Below are 14,080 nucleotides of genomic sequence, written 5' to 3' on the forward strand. Positions count from 1 at the left end.
TCTTACATATGCTGGATCGCTTCTTCAAACAGTACCAGATCCATGACGGCATGGAGCTCGTTATAATGCTCCAGAGCATCAGCCAGCGTCTTCTGGAGCTTCTCCCAATCTGAAGCCTGACATGATGGTCAAATAAAGAGATGAGCTTGGTTCTTTAAAACTCAGCTGTGTTCATGCCATTGTTATATGAAGTTAATTCCAGATATGCAAACACTTTAAATCAACTTGCTAATAACTGCACATTGGACAGATCAGATAGGGCAGCACAGATTGAGATATAAGGTCTTAAATCTGTGCAATAAAGTGATTTAAGTGATGAACAATTAATCTGACCCAGTTTTATCATTTCTGTTAATAAAGAATAAACAGGTTCTAGCAAGTAGCAAAATGAGGTGCAGACCAGAGAAGAGCTGACTTAATACATGTGGATGTGTGCTTGTCAAACCTGATGATAGCGTGGCTCTCCAACACCCTGAGCAAAGTGACAGTACACCAAAGGCTGGTGGATAAAGATGGAGTCATCTATTCCCTAGAGCAAATGGGGAGAAGCAGGGACAACAAACAAGTAAACATTAAACATGATGATGTTAAACTGTCCTTAAATGACTTGAAATGCACATTGAGCTACTGCGTTGAATGAAATTGAACATTTGTTGCCCAACATTTTACAGTTTTAAATCTTATCTAAGTAGTGGTGTAACTGCATGTTTCCATTTTCTTACCTCAAAATATCTTTTGCCAGTATCCAACAAGATTTTGTTAAAGAGTTCCACATCCTTCTCCTCCATCAGTTTGTCAGAGTAGACCCTGGAGCTCTCATGGAGCCACAGGTGGACCAAGTCCATGGGGTATCGGATACTCTCTGGCAGGGCAAACAGGATACCCTACAAATCAGGAAATCAGCCGAGATTTACATAAAAAATATCCTAAAAGGAAACAAACAGTAGTTATTTATTTTGAGTTTAATTTTTAACTCAAATGGGTGCGCTTAATATTTAGTACCTGGAATATGTTGGAGAGGTCTCGTAGGTTGAAGATATAGTGGAAGCGTATGGCTGTTGGGAGGAAGTTCTGGCTGATCTTTTGGTGCAGACAGATAGCTGCCTGGATGAGCCAAACAAAAAATAACATCAAAACAAGCAAAAAGAAGGGCTATATTTGAATGTATATGATAAATGAGCAATACGTTTTTAAAGTAGATAAATACTTCTCTGATACTGTAGATATACCTGCATGAGAGTTCCAACTGAGCGAGACACCCCGTAACTGAATCCCCCCTGAAGGAAGTGAGCTGACAGGATGCTGGAGAAGATAGTGGCTAATGCATCAGCACTTGGGAAATGTACTGCAAACACTGAGAAATGCCTCTGAAACAGAGATGGGAGAAATGGATTTTTTTTTTCTTATCAGGAGTCTTTGAACAAACTACATTTAAAGTATGTTGAGTATGACTTCTACAATCTATCCATGAGGTGAACTGGTCATCTGTTTTCAAGGCTGTTTATATTTTTTTGACTGTTTATCATGTCTTGCCATAAAGAAGTTCTTTCTATACCACTGGCTTATTGGTTGTGGATTCAGTCAAAATATACAAAATGTAGTATCTAACAACTTATGCTTGTGAGTATGCCTGGCTGTACCTGCAGTCTGGGGTTGATAGAGAAGCTTCCAGCTGTTGGGTTCATACAGGTGATATACTGGCAGTTATGTATTTCCTTCAATACCAGCCTTTGTCTGTCGTACCTAAAAGGTTTCAGTATATTTAGATTCAGCTAAACCTTCAAATTCTGTTATATGTTCTGGACATAGCTTTACATTTTAACAGCAGCAGGTATGTGTGGGTATCACCCGTCTCACCAGTGGCTGTAGTCGAGGTGCTGTCGTATGAGTGTGTGCGGCTGGACGGTCCCATAAACATCCACCTCAGGCATGTTGAGGTCATCTATGAAGTAGATGAGCCTCTTGGCAGTAGGAGGAGCAAATTTACGACCAGCTTTCTTCTCTAAAGGTTTCTCCAGGACACCTTGGGGTTTGTATAATGGACGCAACAATGTATTCACTGTAAATGACTTAGTGACAAAAATAATGTATTTATCACAGAGTGTACGTCAGATTTGAAACAGGAAAGAGAAAAGAATGCTAGAATAAATCACCTTCAAAGTTTACAATAAAAGTCTTATAATGACAGATGTGCTAGTCAGCTGATATAAATGGGTAAAAGCAATTAGGTAGTACACTGAGATAGACATAATGGAAAGTTTAAAGTCTTAAACTGCAGCCTTGTTTTAGCTATGCACAAAACATTATCACAGAAAAAAACTATATTTAGTAAATAAAAATAATTTCAGCATGGGTTGGAGAGATTTGGATTAGATGCAGCAATTTGGAGATCAACAGATGAAATGGAGACACTACAGTTACACTCGAACACACAATATATTTATTTGTGAAACAATCCTGCTTATTTTTAAATGCATCTGAATGTCATCTGAGCTCATTGTGTTGATTCTTACGCTGCAACATGGCTGATGTGGTGTAATAGTTGAAAGGTACTTTTGCCACCATGTAGTCTTCCTTCAGCTTGACGACTTTATCAGACACCAGGATGGTCTTCCCCACTCCTGCGTTACCCACTAACATGATAGGTTTGCCTCTCTGGAGCAGCAGGTCCATGAAATATGTTAGACAGATGGTTTCTGGGGTGTGGACCAAAACTGTCTGAAACAAAAAGAGCATAAATTGATTGAGAGACCTTCCTCGGTTATATGCTTTCTTCCTGTTTTACACAACCAAGTATATTTGCAACCACTATAACACACCTGCAATGGGACATCCGGTTCCAGCTCAAATGGCTCCATCTTCTCACTCCAGGGAGTAAATTTTTTTGTCTCAGAGTCAATGAAATAGTCGAAGACAGTGCCCTGAGAGGGAAACTTCACTGCTCTCATCTCTTTGGACCACCAGCGGCTGAATTCGGCACGGTGGTCATACAGCTGCAATGGAAGTTGGGTTAACACAATATCATCAAATAATTTAATAATATGAATTACAGGGTTATTATGTGTGTAAAATACTGTAATAAGGAGCTGCAAATATTAGTTACCACATACATGATCCTGAAAGAGAGCACCTCCAAAAGCCCAGACGCAGGCGAAGACAAAGTAGATCTCGTAAAGTTCTCGAGGAGAGTCGGCTGGGGTGTTTGCCTCTGTCAGGAGGCAATCCAGCAAGCAGCACAGTGTCTGGTTGGGTTATAGGCAGAGATGCTACACTTGACTCAACAGCAGAGAAAAGCTCTTTTGTCCATTCAAACGACATGCAGAAGACCACACCTGCACCATGCTGTTTTCAGGAATGGGAGTGATGGTTTTCAGGTTGCAGCGAACTTGCTCCAAACAGTACGGCACATACTTATCAAACAAAATGGTGAGGTTTGCTCGCTCTGATTGGGCCTGTCGGGTGTCTATCCAACTCGTCACATAACTAAGGAAGCAAAGACAGCTCTGCTTAGAAAAACTGTATTAAGTAATCAACATCTTAATTTATGCTTTTGTGTGTCATACGAGCTCCAGCCAAGGTCCTGTGGGTTGACGAAGAGTATTCCTGCCCTGGACACTGTAGCTGGAGTAGCAGCCCTCAGATGAGAGATCTCAAAGAGCAAACGCATGGAGGACGACAAACTGATCCTTTCATTGCTGGCAAGAGTCAGAACCTGCATAGAGAAGTGGAAGATTTTGATAGATGAAGTTCAAGACAAGGCTTCAAAATACGCTTTAAAAGCACCGTGGATCCAGTTGATGACTACTACTGAAAAATTGAATATATGCTCCAAATCTTCTTTGGATGGTTAATATTGATATTACAGCCACAGCCACACAAACACAATCCAGCAGTAAGAGAGTAGACAAAAACAGACAGTGAACTTGAACTCTCACTTTATTGTCATCCATAACTGTGTTGAGAGACTCAATCCACATGGGGTCAATATCACCATCCAGAACAATCCATTTGGGTCCATCATGGGTCACTGATGTCAACTCTCTCATGGTGGAGGAGAACAGACCTTAAGCAAGAAGTAAAACATACACTGGTATATAAATATTTTCTTTACATTGTTTCTGAACAGATATACTGCATAACAACACTAACAAATAAGGACAAATGAAAGTAAGAAGATAAGCAATGGTATTGATGGTGTTGTTGGTCCACTGTCTTCATATTGTCAACAGCATGCTAAAAGTCTTTTGTGTGATCATTGATAACTCTTTTAGACTTAATCAGCAGATCGGCTCAGTGGTTAAAAGTGTCTTTTATTTTATTTGAGGATGCTTGGAAAGATCAAGCGCCTACCTGACAAAAAAAGAGACCTGCTACTACTACAGCAACTCCCTTTATCATGGGTTAGATCATATATATATATATATATATATATATATATATATATATAGACAGAGGCACTCCTTGTGGTGATAAATAATGGCTAAACTTGTGGCCAAAAATAACTCCCATTTGATAGCAATCCAAAATAATTCCTCATTTATTGCTAATTAAATCCCCACTATAGTCCTCAAGCCTCTCACCATCTTTCCACTCTCTAGTAGCAGGGTGCAAGTATCCAAATAGCTCATCTGTGGTAACAGCTTTGGGGTTAATATCATTCCATACTGGCTTCATTTTCATGTTTGCATAGGTCCTGTGGAGGGTCTTCAATATCTGGACAAGAAATAGCATAACAAATAACAAATAACCTACAGAACACTTGTTTTTCTAAAAGAAGAACTTTCTGTTTCCATTTCCATTTACAGCACATGGTTGTATAGTTTAGGTAGAAAGGGAAGGATGAGGCACACATTGGGTGCTTTCAAGTGAGAATCATATTTTGTATTCAGTTTTATTTATGTAGATATTCTACAGAAGTTAACCTGACTCTTTCCAGTGCCTGGTCCACCTACTACAAACACAGAGTGTCTGACAGCCAGCAACTCCTCCAACTGGGTCACCTGTCAGCACACAGAAGTGGTTGCCATATTATTCAAAAGGATTCAGTACATTACAGTGATTTACTATTTGATATAATTTAGTCAAATGCAACTTTGGAAATTACTTAATCAGAAAAATGTATGAGTTTAAATAATCTGTAAAATCTAATTAATCTTCTTAGAGCAACTATAATCTGGTAAAACTAGAAGCTCAGAAAATTCCACAGGGGCAATATTTGCCATAAATTTTTCCCCTTTAACATAATTTATATAAATGTTGTCTTATATAAACATACAAATTAAGCAATCTTCTTTTAAAGAAGTCCTTACTTCGCAACTGAAGCTAAGGCAGTGTAATATTGAGCACAGGCCAACACAAAGAGGCACCTTCAGTATAAAGTTTTCCTCCGGCTGCAGGCACAGCTCACTGACAGACTGGCGGACAGCGTTTTCTAGTGCAGGGTCTCTCTTCCTGGGTACATCTAGTTGAGGAAACAAGTCACTGATGAGCCCAAGGAATATCGGCACATCACTTGTCACTATCTTTGGCAGGTTGAAGTCCCTCAGTGCTCTCATCAGCACCTAGGGAGACAGTAATGGCGCCGTAGTTTTAATATCACAAAGCAAAAGCTTTAAATGAATGCAACTGTGCAGAAATGACAAAATTATTTGACTTCTGTGTGAAAAACAGTGACACACACCTGTTCCTCAGGTCTGCTCCGTTCCTCTCTTTTCAGAGATCCAGCTACAACCAGAACTGATTTGATGGCCCGTAAACCCCAATCATAATGATCCTATCAGACAGCGGAAAATGTCAGTGTGGAAGATTTGGTGTCTAGAAACCTTATAAAGCACTTCAACAGTGTCTTGAGATGACTTTGTCATGGATTGATACTATAATAATGCTAAACTGAATTGAATTATTTTAACTGTTCTATCACATGAATCAGTACAATGTGCTATACTGTATTGCAGAGAACTTTATTCTAGAGAACCCACCACTTTTGTTCTTATTTGTTCAACATTACTTTTCAGGCTACACAACACACCTGGAGTTTAAAAATGAGTGAGTTATTTCTTTGCAGGCTATTACAAAAATGTACGTACCTGTTTAGACAGCAGCTCTTTACACAGAGTGTAGAGGCTGATGAACTTGCGTGCCAGCAGACGTGCATCTATGAACCCTTCAGCCACCAACATGATCTCGCAGATCAGCTCAAAGTCTGGGATCACCATTGCACAGGGCCTAAAATGTAAGCACACTGACTCAAAATTAGTAATAGTTGGCATTTGTTAATTTTTGCGATCAAAGTTTTCTCTTTCTCTTAATTTACTACACCTGAATAGAGCCTTGAGGTTCTCTGGAAGCTCAGCCCTGCCAGCATAACCTGGGTTCAGAGTGATGAAGATCCCCACTGTTGGCTTCAGGTCAATTTCTTCTCCCAGAAAATGAAACCTGTATTTAGATCAGAGCAGGCGCAAACTAGGTTTATGGAGAAAAGATTAGTGGAAAAATAAATGAACAGAATATGCAGATGCACCTATACCTCTGTTTTTTGTTGCGTACAGCGTCTTGTATAGTCTTGACCTGTACAGCAACCACAGACAAAACATCCACAGAGATCCTGTTGAACTCATCAAAGCAGCCCCACACTCCTGTCTGAGCCAGACCCTTATAGATGTTACCTATAGACTGATGATGGAGACAGACATAGAAGTTAATAAATACATGTTCATATAAATGGAGTAAAAGTGCATTAGCGAACAGAGAGAGTGCATGCTACCTTGTAGTCCATTTGTTCTGAACAGTTGAACACATATACCATGATGCCGAGCGAGCGTCCTAGATCTTTAGTAGTTTCTGTTTTACCCGTGCCAGCAGGGCCTGATGGGGCACCACTCATCGTCAAATGTAGAGACTGGGTCAAGGTAATGTAACATCTGATAGTGGTAGGATTAAGGTGTAAATTCATGAAAGAAATTGAATAAGTAGAGTTACAACAAAGCGAATGCAACTGAAGGATTGGAAAACTTTAATGTTTGTGATTTTTGTCTTTATTTCATAGGACAGAAACAGCATACTCTTGTTTCCCTCCTTCTAGATTCACATTTACACTTGCATGGGTGCTCTGTACTTTAAAGCACTGCACAGCTTGACTGAGCACTTACATGTTAAGTGCTTAGAGGAACCTTGTTTGCAGTTGCAAGGCAAAGGGAGTCCATTATTATTGTATACCTTCAACCACTTCCTAAAAGGGCTAGCTTTAAAATATACATCATTAATAATATGTGCATTCTCTATGTTTGTATATTGGTGTAGAATATAGTAGAGTGGGTGTGGACTACCTGTCAGTGAGTGGGGTGATGACCAGCCTGTTAGTGTTCCCGAGGTATTCATAGCTGAACTGGAACTGGGCGTCACAGATGTTAACATAACAGTGTCTTGTTTCTTCATCCCAGCGATGGCGTAACTGGGACAGCCATGCAAATGCTTGCCCAGTTATCACCTATAAGCCGAATACAGTTACAGCAACAGGAGGGTCAGATAACTTGAATGTAGTAACTCATTAAAAAATAAGTCAAAATTTAAAAGAACTACCTTTTGAGTGATAAGATTGGCAACCACATCTCGAGCATGGACATCAATTGTGCAGATAGTCATAATTTTCTGTCTGTCTCCAGGAGTTAAGTCTCCGAGCAACATGTGGATCAACGAGTTAAGCTGAGTGATCTAAAATAAACAGAACCTTAATGAACAACACAGTCATCATGTTCACCTGTCAGGATAAAAAAAATCTCACTGTGCAACATTACCTGCTTTCTGTTGTAGTCTTTAAGCGCCGTCTCAAATCCTTCTTCCACCCTGTCAAAGGCAATGCCCACATCTGTGGCCCACCAAACCTGACTACCAGTTAATCCCACCTGTTTGTGTATAGAAAACAGGCACATGACATATAACCTATGTCTTTTAATAAATTAAAAGTTAATTCTACAGACTATACATCATGAAACCTGTGCAGGGTAGTCAAAGAGCCACTGGTCTCGTGGTTTGTCCTCATATGCAGCTACAGCTTCTTGTATCTCTTTTTGGACTGTGCAGCGCATCGTGCTTTCTAAGGAACTTAACCAACACTCAGCCTGACAAAAAACAAGCAAACAAAAAAAAAAAACAAAACAAAAAAAACCCCAGTGTATAAGCAATAGAGCATAGTGAAAACAGAAAAACTCTTCTGCCACACACAAAAATCAGTTTTCATTTTTCAATACCTGTCCTTCACAGGCGCATGGCTCTGAGAAAGAAACATATTCGCCCTCTCGACTGTACATCCCTATGGCAACTGCCCCTCTATCTTCCTCCGTTTCTCCGCCCCCCTCTAAGTCCTCGAAGCGAAGATCTGCTATGTTGTCAAACAGCTTTAGCAAGTGCCTGGTCACCTGGAAAAACACACACATACACCTAATTAATCCATGTCAGTTTGATCTTTTATTCTCATCTAATCAGTTTAGTACACTGACACAAGATAAAAAAATAATAATTGAACCGTTAACTACAATGTGATAAAAATTTATTTATGTGTTCTTTTTTGGAAAACACAGCTCATTTGTTTTTTTTGTCACCTGTTTGGGCTGTGTTCCCTTGGAGACAATCTCCAGCAGATCTGAGGCAGACACAAAATAAAACCTGGGGAATGTTAGTCTCTTGGTTTCCAGATACTCAGCTAAGGCCTTCTCACACACAGACAGCCTCTGCTGTAATGTTTCCAGGCTCTCCAGGAAGCCAGGCTGGTTGGTTGCTTCTACCACATTACTGTTCTGTACTGCCTCAGTCATCAAGCTCTGGGCAAAAGGAGAGCAAATAAAAACATTTATATGAAGGTTTTCTAACAATATGATGATATAAACAATGAGACAGAAGTGTGTTTCTGTTACCTGAAAGTCTGCGTGTATTCCCTGAAAGCGTTCGGCATCATGGGCCAGCTGGCAGCGGATATCATGGCTGTTTGTGAAGATGCTGTTAAGGTGGGCCCAGGTCCTCTGGACAGACATCCAGGTGGAGATGACCAGGTCAGCCACCATCAGCTTCCTCTGCCAGCCGCTGACTTCTGCCTGGAAATACTCCACGTACTTACTCATCAGGATGTTCTGCAGCTGGACCTGAAGACCAATAAGTTTTACATTATGATGCTTTGTAGAAAGCAACTTCAATGGACTGTCACACAAATAACATAATGACTTGTGGCAAGCTGTGTCTTCTGCTAGACAACAGTTTGTTTTATGAGCAAATAAAATAAAATGCACGTCACATGCTGTCACAACAGGTCACCTGGTTGTCCTCTAGTGTTTCAATTAAATTCTCATCTGCTTTGAGCAAAGGGGTTCCTGTACTGGTGTGAGTCTCATATGACAGAGACATAACACTCCAGGTCTGGGTTATCTCTGCCAAAACCTATGAAGCAAATACAATCATGATTTCACAGATGTGACATGTCACACTTGAACACAAGGGAAACAAAAGTGGGCAGTAGTATGTATTTCATTGCATGTGAGTTCACTTGTCTCAAAAAATAGGATTGAAATTACATGTTTTCATAAGAGTTGTGATCACATATTTAACTAAAGGACTCTTACCTTCTCAATGGCCATTTCTTTCACAGCTTTGTCCACTATATTTTTAACCTCATCCTCCACACGATGAAGCTGTAATTCCAACAGGTCCCCCAAGGTGGTGCTCTGCCCCATCACAAACCTGACCTGAGGATCAGAAGGAATACATGCTGTGCTGTGGGTGGGATCAGATTTCACATTAAGAAAATTGGGTTCATTAAACTTGCAGCATAGTTTACATAGCAGGAAGACTGCAAAGCAAAAGCAAATATTGTCATACTCCTGTGGTGTTCATAAGTTGTTGCCAATGTCTTTCCCTGATTGCAGAGTTTTGCAGCTCGTTGACAGCTCTCAGAGAGGTCAACAGGTTTTTCACAGTAGACTCCAACCCCAAATATACATCCCATGCCCGCACTTCCTTGTCTAGCATCTTCATCTCCTTCAAGAGAAAACAGACTTGCTCATAGCTGTGGTGAAATTAATTTGATTAAAAAACAAAACACAAGAAAAAATTTTAATTAAAGTATTAGTTCTCCCATACTTTAGCAAACCGCCGGAGCTCCATGTCCATCTGCTCAACATTGATCTCTTTCCATGGAGTCTTGGTCCAATCCTCTATACTGGTCTTGGAATGAAATTGATTATTTGATTGACTCTCTAATTTCCAAAAAGAGGAAAAACTTCTCACTTTCAATCTTCAAGCAACAGAACAGCAGGTAAATTCTAACATCTGTAGATGTATTTGCAGTATGTTTAATATGATTAGTTTGTACCTTCACAAAGATGATCATGTCCCAGACTGCTTTCACGAGTCTGATGTCAGAGCGACACTGGCGTAGTTGCTTGTACTCAGGGAAGCTGACTTCAAACAGATCAGCTGTGTCCTGCAACTTTTTCATTTCCATCTCCATCACTGCCACGGATCGATTAGACTGGAGACAGACAGTTTGATCTGCTTTTATAATTGTTTTGTCCCATAGATTTTCTTTAATCAGACAGCTGGAACTACTTTTAGTGGAAGGACTGTTTTCTCTCTAGGTTGCAAAAAGAATGCCTTTCACTGCCCACCTTATCAATTAGTTTATATGGCTCCTCCACATTGATCTTAAAGATTGATTCAGTACGAAATCTTTCTCTAAACTCATGTTGCTTGACCTGAAATGTAAAAATATGGCAAATTTAGGATGCTTGATTATTTGCTTCTGTCTCTTCATCTATAACTGTACAGGCACAGAGGGGGTGTGGTGTCATATATAATGCAGGAAAGAAAGCAAAGACGGTTTATATATCAGACATCGAGCTCTTTGTAAGGGGTTGACGGGCTGACATTCTACACCGCTTGCACACGGCCTCACCTCAAAGCGGACACATTTCCTTCGTATCACTGAAACTTCATTGGACTGCAGTGGTGCCACTTCATGTTTGACTGTGAAGGCAATTTTTCTAAGACTTTTCCACTTTTCAGGCAGCTCCTGTGTTTTGTGGCAAAGAAGCAGAAAATGTGATGCATTGATTACTTTACAAAGTAGATACTGCCTGTCACATCGTTAGGCACCTCTAGCTGTATGTAGACACTTTCTGGAAGTTGCTGTCCATAGGTCTTGAGGAGTTCAGCAGTTGACTGGAGAGGTTTGAAGTGCTGTTCATTGCTGATCTGTCTGTCCCGTATGGCCATGAGGTGTCCCATTATGTTCACAAGGCCTGCATAATCCCCATCTAAAACCTTGGTAGAAAGACCGCTAGCTGTGTCCTGGATAAAGTGGGACAGCTCCTTCACGCTGTGGGAAAACAAAGGATGGAAACCATGAAATATGTTGGAGTTATGACATTAAATAAAAAGAGAAATACTGGTAATGATTCATTGTTATTCCATTTGTCTAACCTCTCATTTACATGGTTGAGAAGGTGCTCTTTGAACATCCAGCTCCACTTCTTGATGACATTCATTAGTGTGTGCTTAAAGGGTCTGATGTCTAACTGCAACCAGCCACAAAACACCCTCTTGTCCTCCATCTTGCTCACACGTGCATACAGAGACTCGAAAAGATTGATCTGGATGGAGAAGTGATACAGACTATGAGTGTAAAACCCAGCTCTCTAAAGGCAGTTTAGATAAATGAAGATAAAAGGATGAATGGATGACATAAATAGAACACACTTGATCTTTAAAGTTGTCGAGGGTGGGGGGGTTCTTTTTCAGTTCATAGTCGGCATACAGCTCAGCTTCCTCTGTACTAAGGACGTGACCGTAAAGCAGGAACTGCCTCATAAATTCAGATCTACAAAGAGAAAACTTATATGGGCATATGTGTTGAGGAAGTGTGATAAAAACAAATTCAGCACTCATATTCATCTGACCTGTCATCAGTCCAAAGGTAGCGGTAGCTAGAAAATGAGGCCTGGTACTCCCTGACCTAAAAATCAATGCAATATTCCCATTTATATTTGGGTAGAAACTAAAAAAAAACCTTGCCAAGACAGAGGAGGAAAATAGGGCTTTTACCTTACTCACTGCTGTACGTGTTCGTAAGCGGATGATGTGGCACATCTCTGACAAATCCTTCATTTCATTTATGTCACACTACAAGATGGGAAATCAAGATAGCATGTAGAAAGGGTGTGTATACACATAAATGCATTTACGTATTTGAGCATGCACACTGTGATTATGTCCATAATCTAATCTCTGCAACACCTGATAGTTATTCAGCTGTTTGTGGGTTGCCACTCTGGGAATGAAGGATGCCACGCTGGTGATGTTGGCCACCATTTTATCCACAATTTCATTAAAGTTACTGCTGTGGTTTAAGTCCAGTGAGGGGTCAAAGGCCATCTCATTGCCATTGAGGATCAGCTGGACCTCAAATAGTGGTGTTATGCACTGAGCTACATCGGTGTTGTCCATGAGGTACTGCAGGGAGCAGTGTACTGCGCTGGAGAAGCCAGCCAGGATCATCTGGTCAACATATTCTGTGTAGGCCTGCCATACACTGCTGTCTAGATCTATCACACCAAGCAAGGACTGATTCTCCTAGAACCAGCAGAAAAGTGATAAAAACTTTAAAATAATTATCAACATAATCATGAGTTTTGAAGATGGTTACATGTACAATACTGTATTTGCACAGATTCACCTCTAAAGAATGAAGGGTAAGATATGAACATACCTGCAGTAGTTTGTGTATCTGCTTCCCTGTGGTGCTGATGAGAGCATGCTGTTTGGAAACACTCTCCTCAATGTCAGAGAAGACAAGGAGAGTAGAATCACGACTCTTTCTGGTGATGAGAGCTTTATTGCTGAATTTTCCCATGAGGGCTTGAATGGCTTCCACATTAGCTTTACTCTTCTGGACACGAGTTGAAATATCCTGGCAAAACAAACAAGAGGGATAAATACAGCCAACAATTGCATTTCAACAGCATAATATTTTAAGTCCTTTCTGATGTGAGGGAAGTAGCAAGGCAAGAGCTCAATATATACTTTAGAAAATGCAGCATAAACAGAATGTAGGATGTCATACTCTACTGACAAGAAACTACCAGCATTTTCATATATATCAGCCAAAATCTAAACTAAGACATCTTCTTTTCTAAAAGAAAAAAATAATAGTGTAGACAATTAAATAATAGTGGCCACATGTGGCACTTCCACCAAAACAATTACCAAAACTTGGCTGAGAAATCTTGAGTACCTTGACCAATTCTCGTGTATTCTTGATGTAATCCCAAAGGTCATCCTGAGCCCAAGTCATCTCTCGAAGGGCTGGCTCGAGCTGTCGCCTCATCCCAGCCATCTCATTTTTCACCAGTCCCTGCTCTACTGCCAGGATAGTACTGAGAAGCTTGTTGTACCATTGGGTCACCAAGGTCAGCGTCTGTGTGTACTACATGGCAGATTGCAGATTTATTTTGAGCAGATTTTGTTTAGTCACACATCTCCCAAATAAAGCTGTCTGACAAAGTGTCTAATGGAAGAACTCACAATGTATAATCTCTCCCGGTTAGTATAGAGATGGAGAGCTGCTTTAGGAATATTTTGGGTCTTCAGCATGCTCATATATTTCACCTCCCTTAGTATGGATGTCAGCTGGTGGGAGCAATAGCAGGAGAAAAGGTACTGCACTGTATTTGACATATTTTATCTTTATCAGCATTTATAACTGTATATTTTAAAATGGTATTTTAGCCCTGACTAATATCTTTAATGTCTCTCTCGTAGAGTTGTTATTCTTTCTGCTTACAGCGGGACTGAAGTTGACCTGGAAGAGGCCCATGTCACCATTCAGTGTTAACAATGGCTCTGCGAGGTGAGTGTGGCAGATTTCCTCCAGCCCCTCTGTCCACTCTGTGAACAGCTCTTCGTCATGCTTGTCCAAAATCTCAAGAATACGTTCACACTTTTGAAGCACATCATCTGCCTCAGCACACCCCAGAGGTCTAAAAGGACACATACAAGATTATAACAGCTGTATCATTACTTTAAACAGTTCTCAACC

General features: G+C 40.4%; 1 protein-coding gene across 1 annotated transcript in view; it reads right to left on the reverse strand.

Moving 5' to 3' along the window:
- The window catches only part of dnah9l (dynein, axonemal, heavy polypeptide 9 like), a 41,151-nt gene that overhangs the window by 11,822 nt on the left and 15,249 nt on the right, over positions 1–14,080 (reverse strand). Inside the window, exons 13-57 of the mRNA XM_041992301.1 lie at positions 13,826–14,021; positions 13,567–13,671; positions 13,277–13,468; positions 12,752–12,952; positions 12,280–12,615; positions 12,088–12,165; positions 11,943–11,998; positions 11,743–11,863; positions 11,467–11,636; positions 11,140–11,362; positions 10,940–11,056; positions 10,653–10,739; positions 10,358–10,516; positions 10,126–10,209; positions 9,865–10,023; positions 9,609–9,731; positions 9,304–9,426; positions 8,910–9,134; positions 8,598–8,816; positions 8,247–8,414; positions 7,992–8,117; positions 7,794–7,901; positions 7,579–7,710; positions 7,326–7,486; positions 6,764–6,920; positions 6,527–6,672; positions 6,319–6,435; positions 6,087–6,225; positions 5,681–5,773; positions 5,367–5,561; positions 4,923–5,000; positions 4,581–4,713; positions 3,936–4,063; positions 3,564–3,712; positions 3,333–3,483; positions 3,111–3,242; positions 2,820–2,993; positions 2,514–2,718; positions 1,858–2,023; positions 1,641–1,743; positions 1,230–1,367; positions 1,003–1,104; positions 723–884; positions 446–529; positions 7–116 (exon numbers count right to left, since the gene is read on the reverse strand). Of these exons, the coding sequence (XP_041848235.1) occupies positions 7–116; positions 446–529; positions 723–884; positions 1,003–1,104; positions 1,230–1,367; positions 1,641–1,743; positions 1,858–2,023; positions 2,514–2,718; positions 2,820–2,993; positions 3,111–3,242; positions 3,333–3,483; positions 3,564–3,712; positions 3,936–4,063; positions 4,581–4,713; positions 4,923–5,000; positions 5,367–5,561; positions 5,681–5,773; positions 6,087–6,225; positions 6,319–6,435; positions 6,527–6,672; positions 6,764–6,920; positions 7,326–7,486; positions 7,579–7,710; positions 7,794–7,901; positions 7,992–8,117; positions 8,247–8,414; positions 8,598–8,816; positions 8,910–9,134; positions 9,304–9,426; positions 9,609–9,731; positions 9,865–10,023; positions 10,126–10,209; positions 10,358–10,516; positions 10,653–10,739; positions 10,940–11,056; positions 11,140–11,362; positions 11,467–11,636; positions 11,743–11,863; positions 11,943–11,998; positions 12,088–12,165; positions 12,280–12,615; positions 12,752–12,952; positions 13,277–13,468; positions 13,567–13,671; positions 13,826–14,021 (6,531 nt within the window). The remainder of the gene's footprint in view (positions 1–6; positions 117–445; positions 530–722; positions 885–1,002; positions 1,105–1,229; positions 1,368–1,640; positions 1,744–1,857; positions 2,024–2,513; positions 2,719–2,819; positions 2,994–3,110; positions 3,243–3,332; positions 3,484–3,563; positions 3,713–3,935; positions 4,064–4,580; positions 4,714–4,922; positions 5,001–5,366; positions 5,562–5,680; positions 5,774–6,086; positions 6,226–6,318; positions 6,436–6,526; positions 6,673–6,763; positions 6,921–7,325; positions 7,487–7,578; positions 7,711–7,793; positions 7,902–7,991; positions 8,118–8,246; positions 8,415–8,597; positions 8,817–8,909; positions 9,135–9,303; positions 9,427–9,608; positions 9,732–9,864; positions 10,024–10,125; positions 10,210–10,357; positions 10,517–10,652; positions 10,740–10,939; positions 11,057–11,139; positions 11,363–11,466; positions 11,637–11,742; positions 11,864–11,942; positions 11,999–12,087; positions 12,166–12,279; positions 12,616–12,751; positions 12,953–13,276; positions 13,469–13,566; positions 13,672–13,825; positions 14,022–14,080) is intronic.

This window comes from Melanotaenia boesemani, chromosome 8 (genome assembly GCF_017639745.1).
Source record: "Melanotaenia boesemani isolate fMelBoe1 chromosome 8, fMelBoe1.pri, whole genome shotgun sequence".
In the NCBI taxonomy this organism is placed as follows: Eukaryota; Metazoa; Chordata; class Actinopteri; order Atheriniformes; family Melanotaeniidae; genus Melanotaenia; species Melanotaenia boesemani.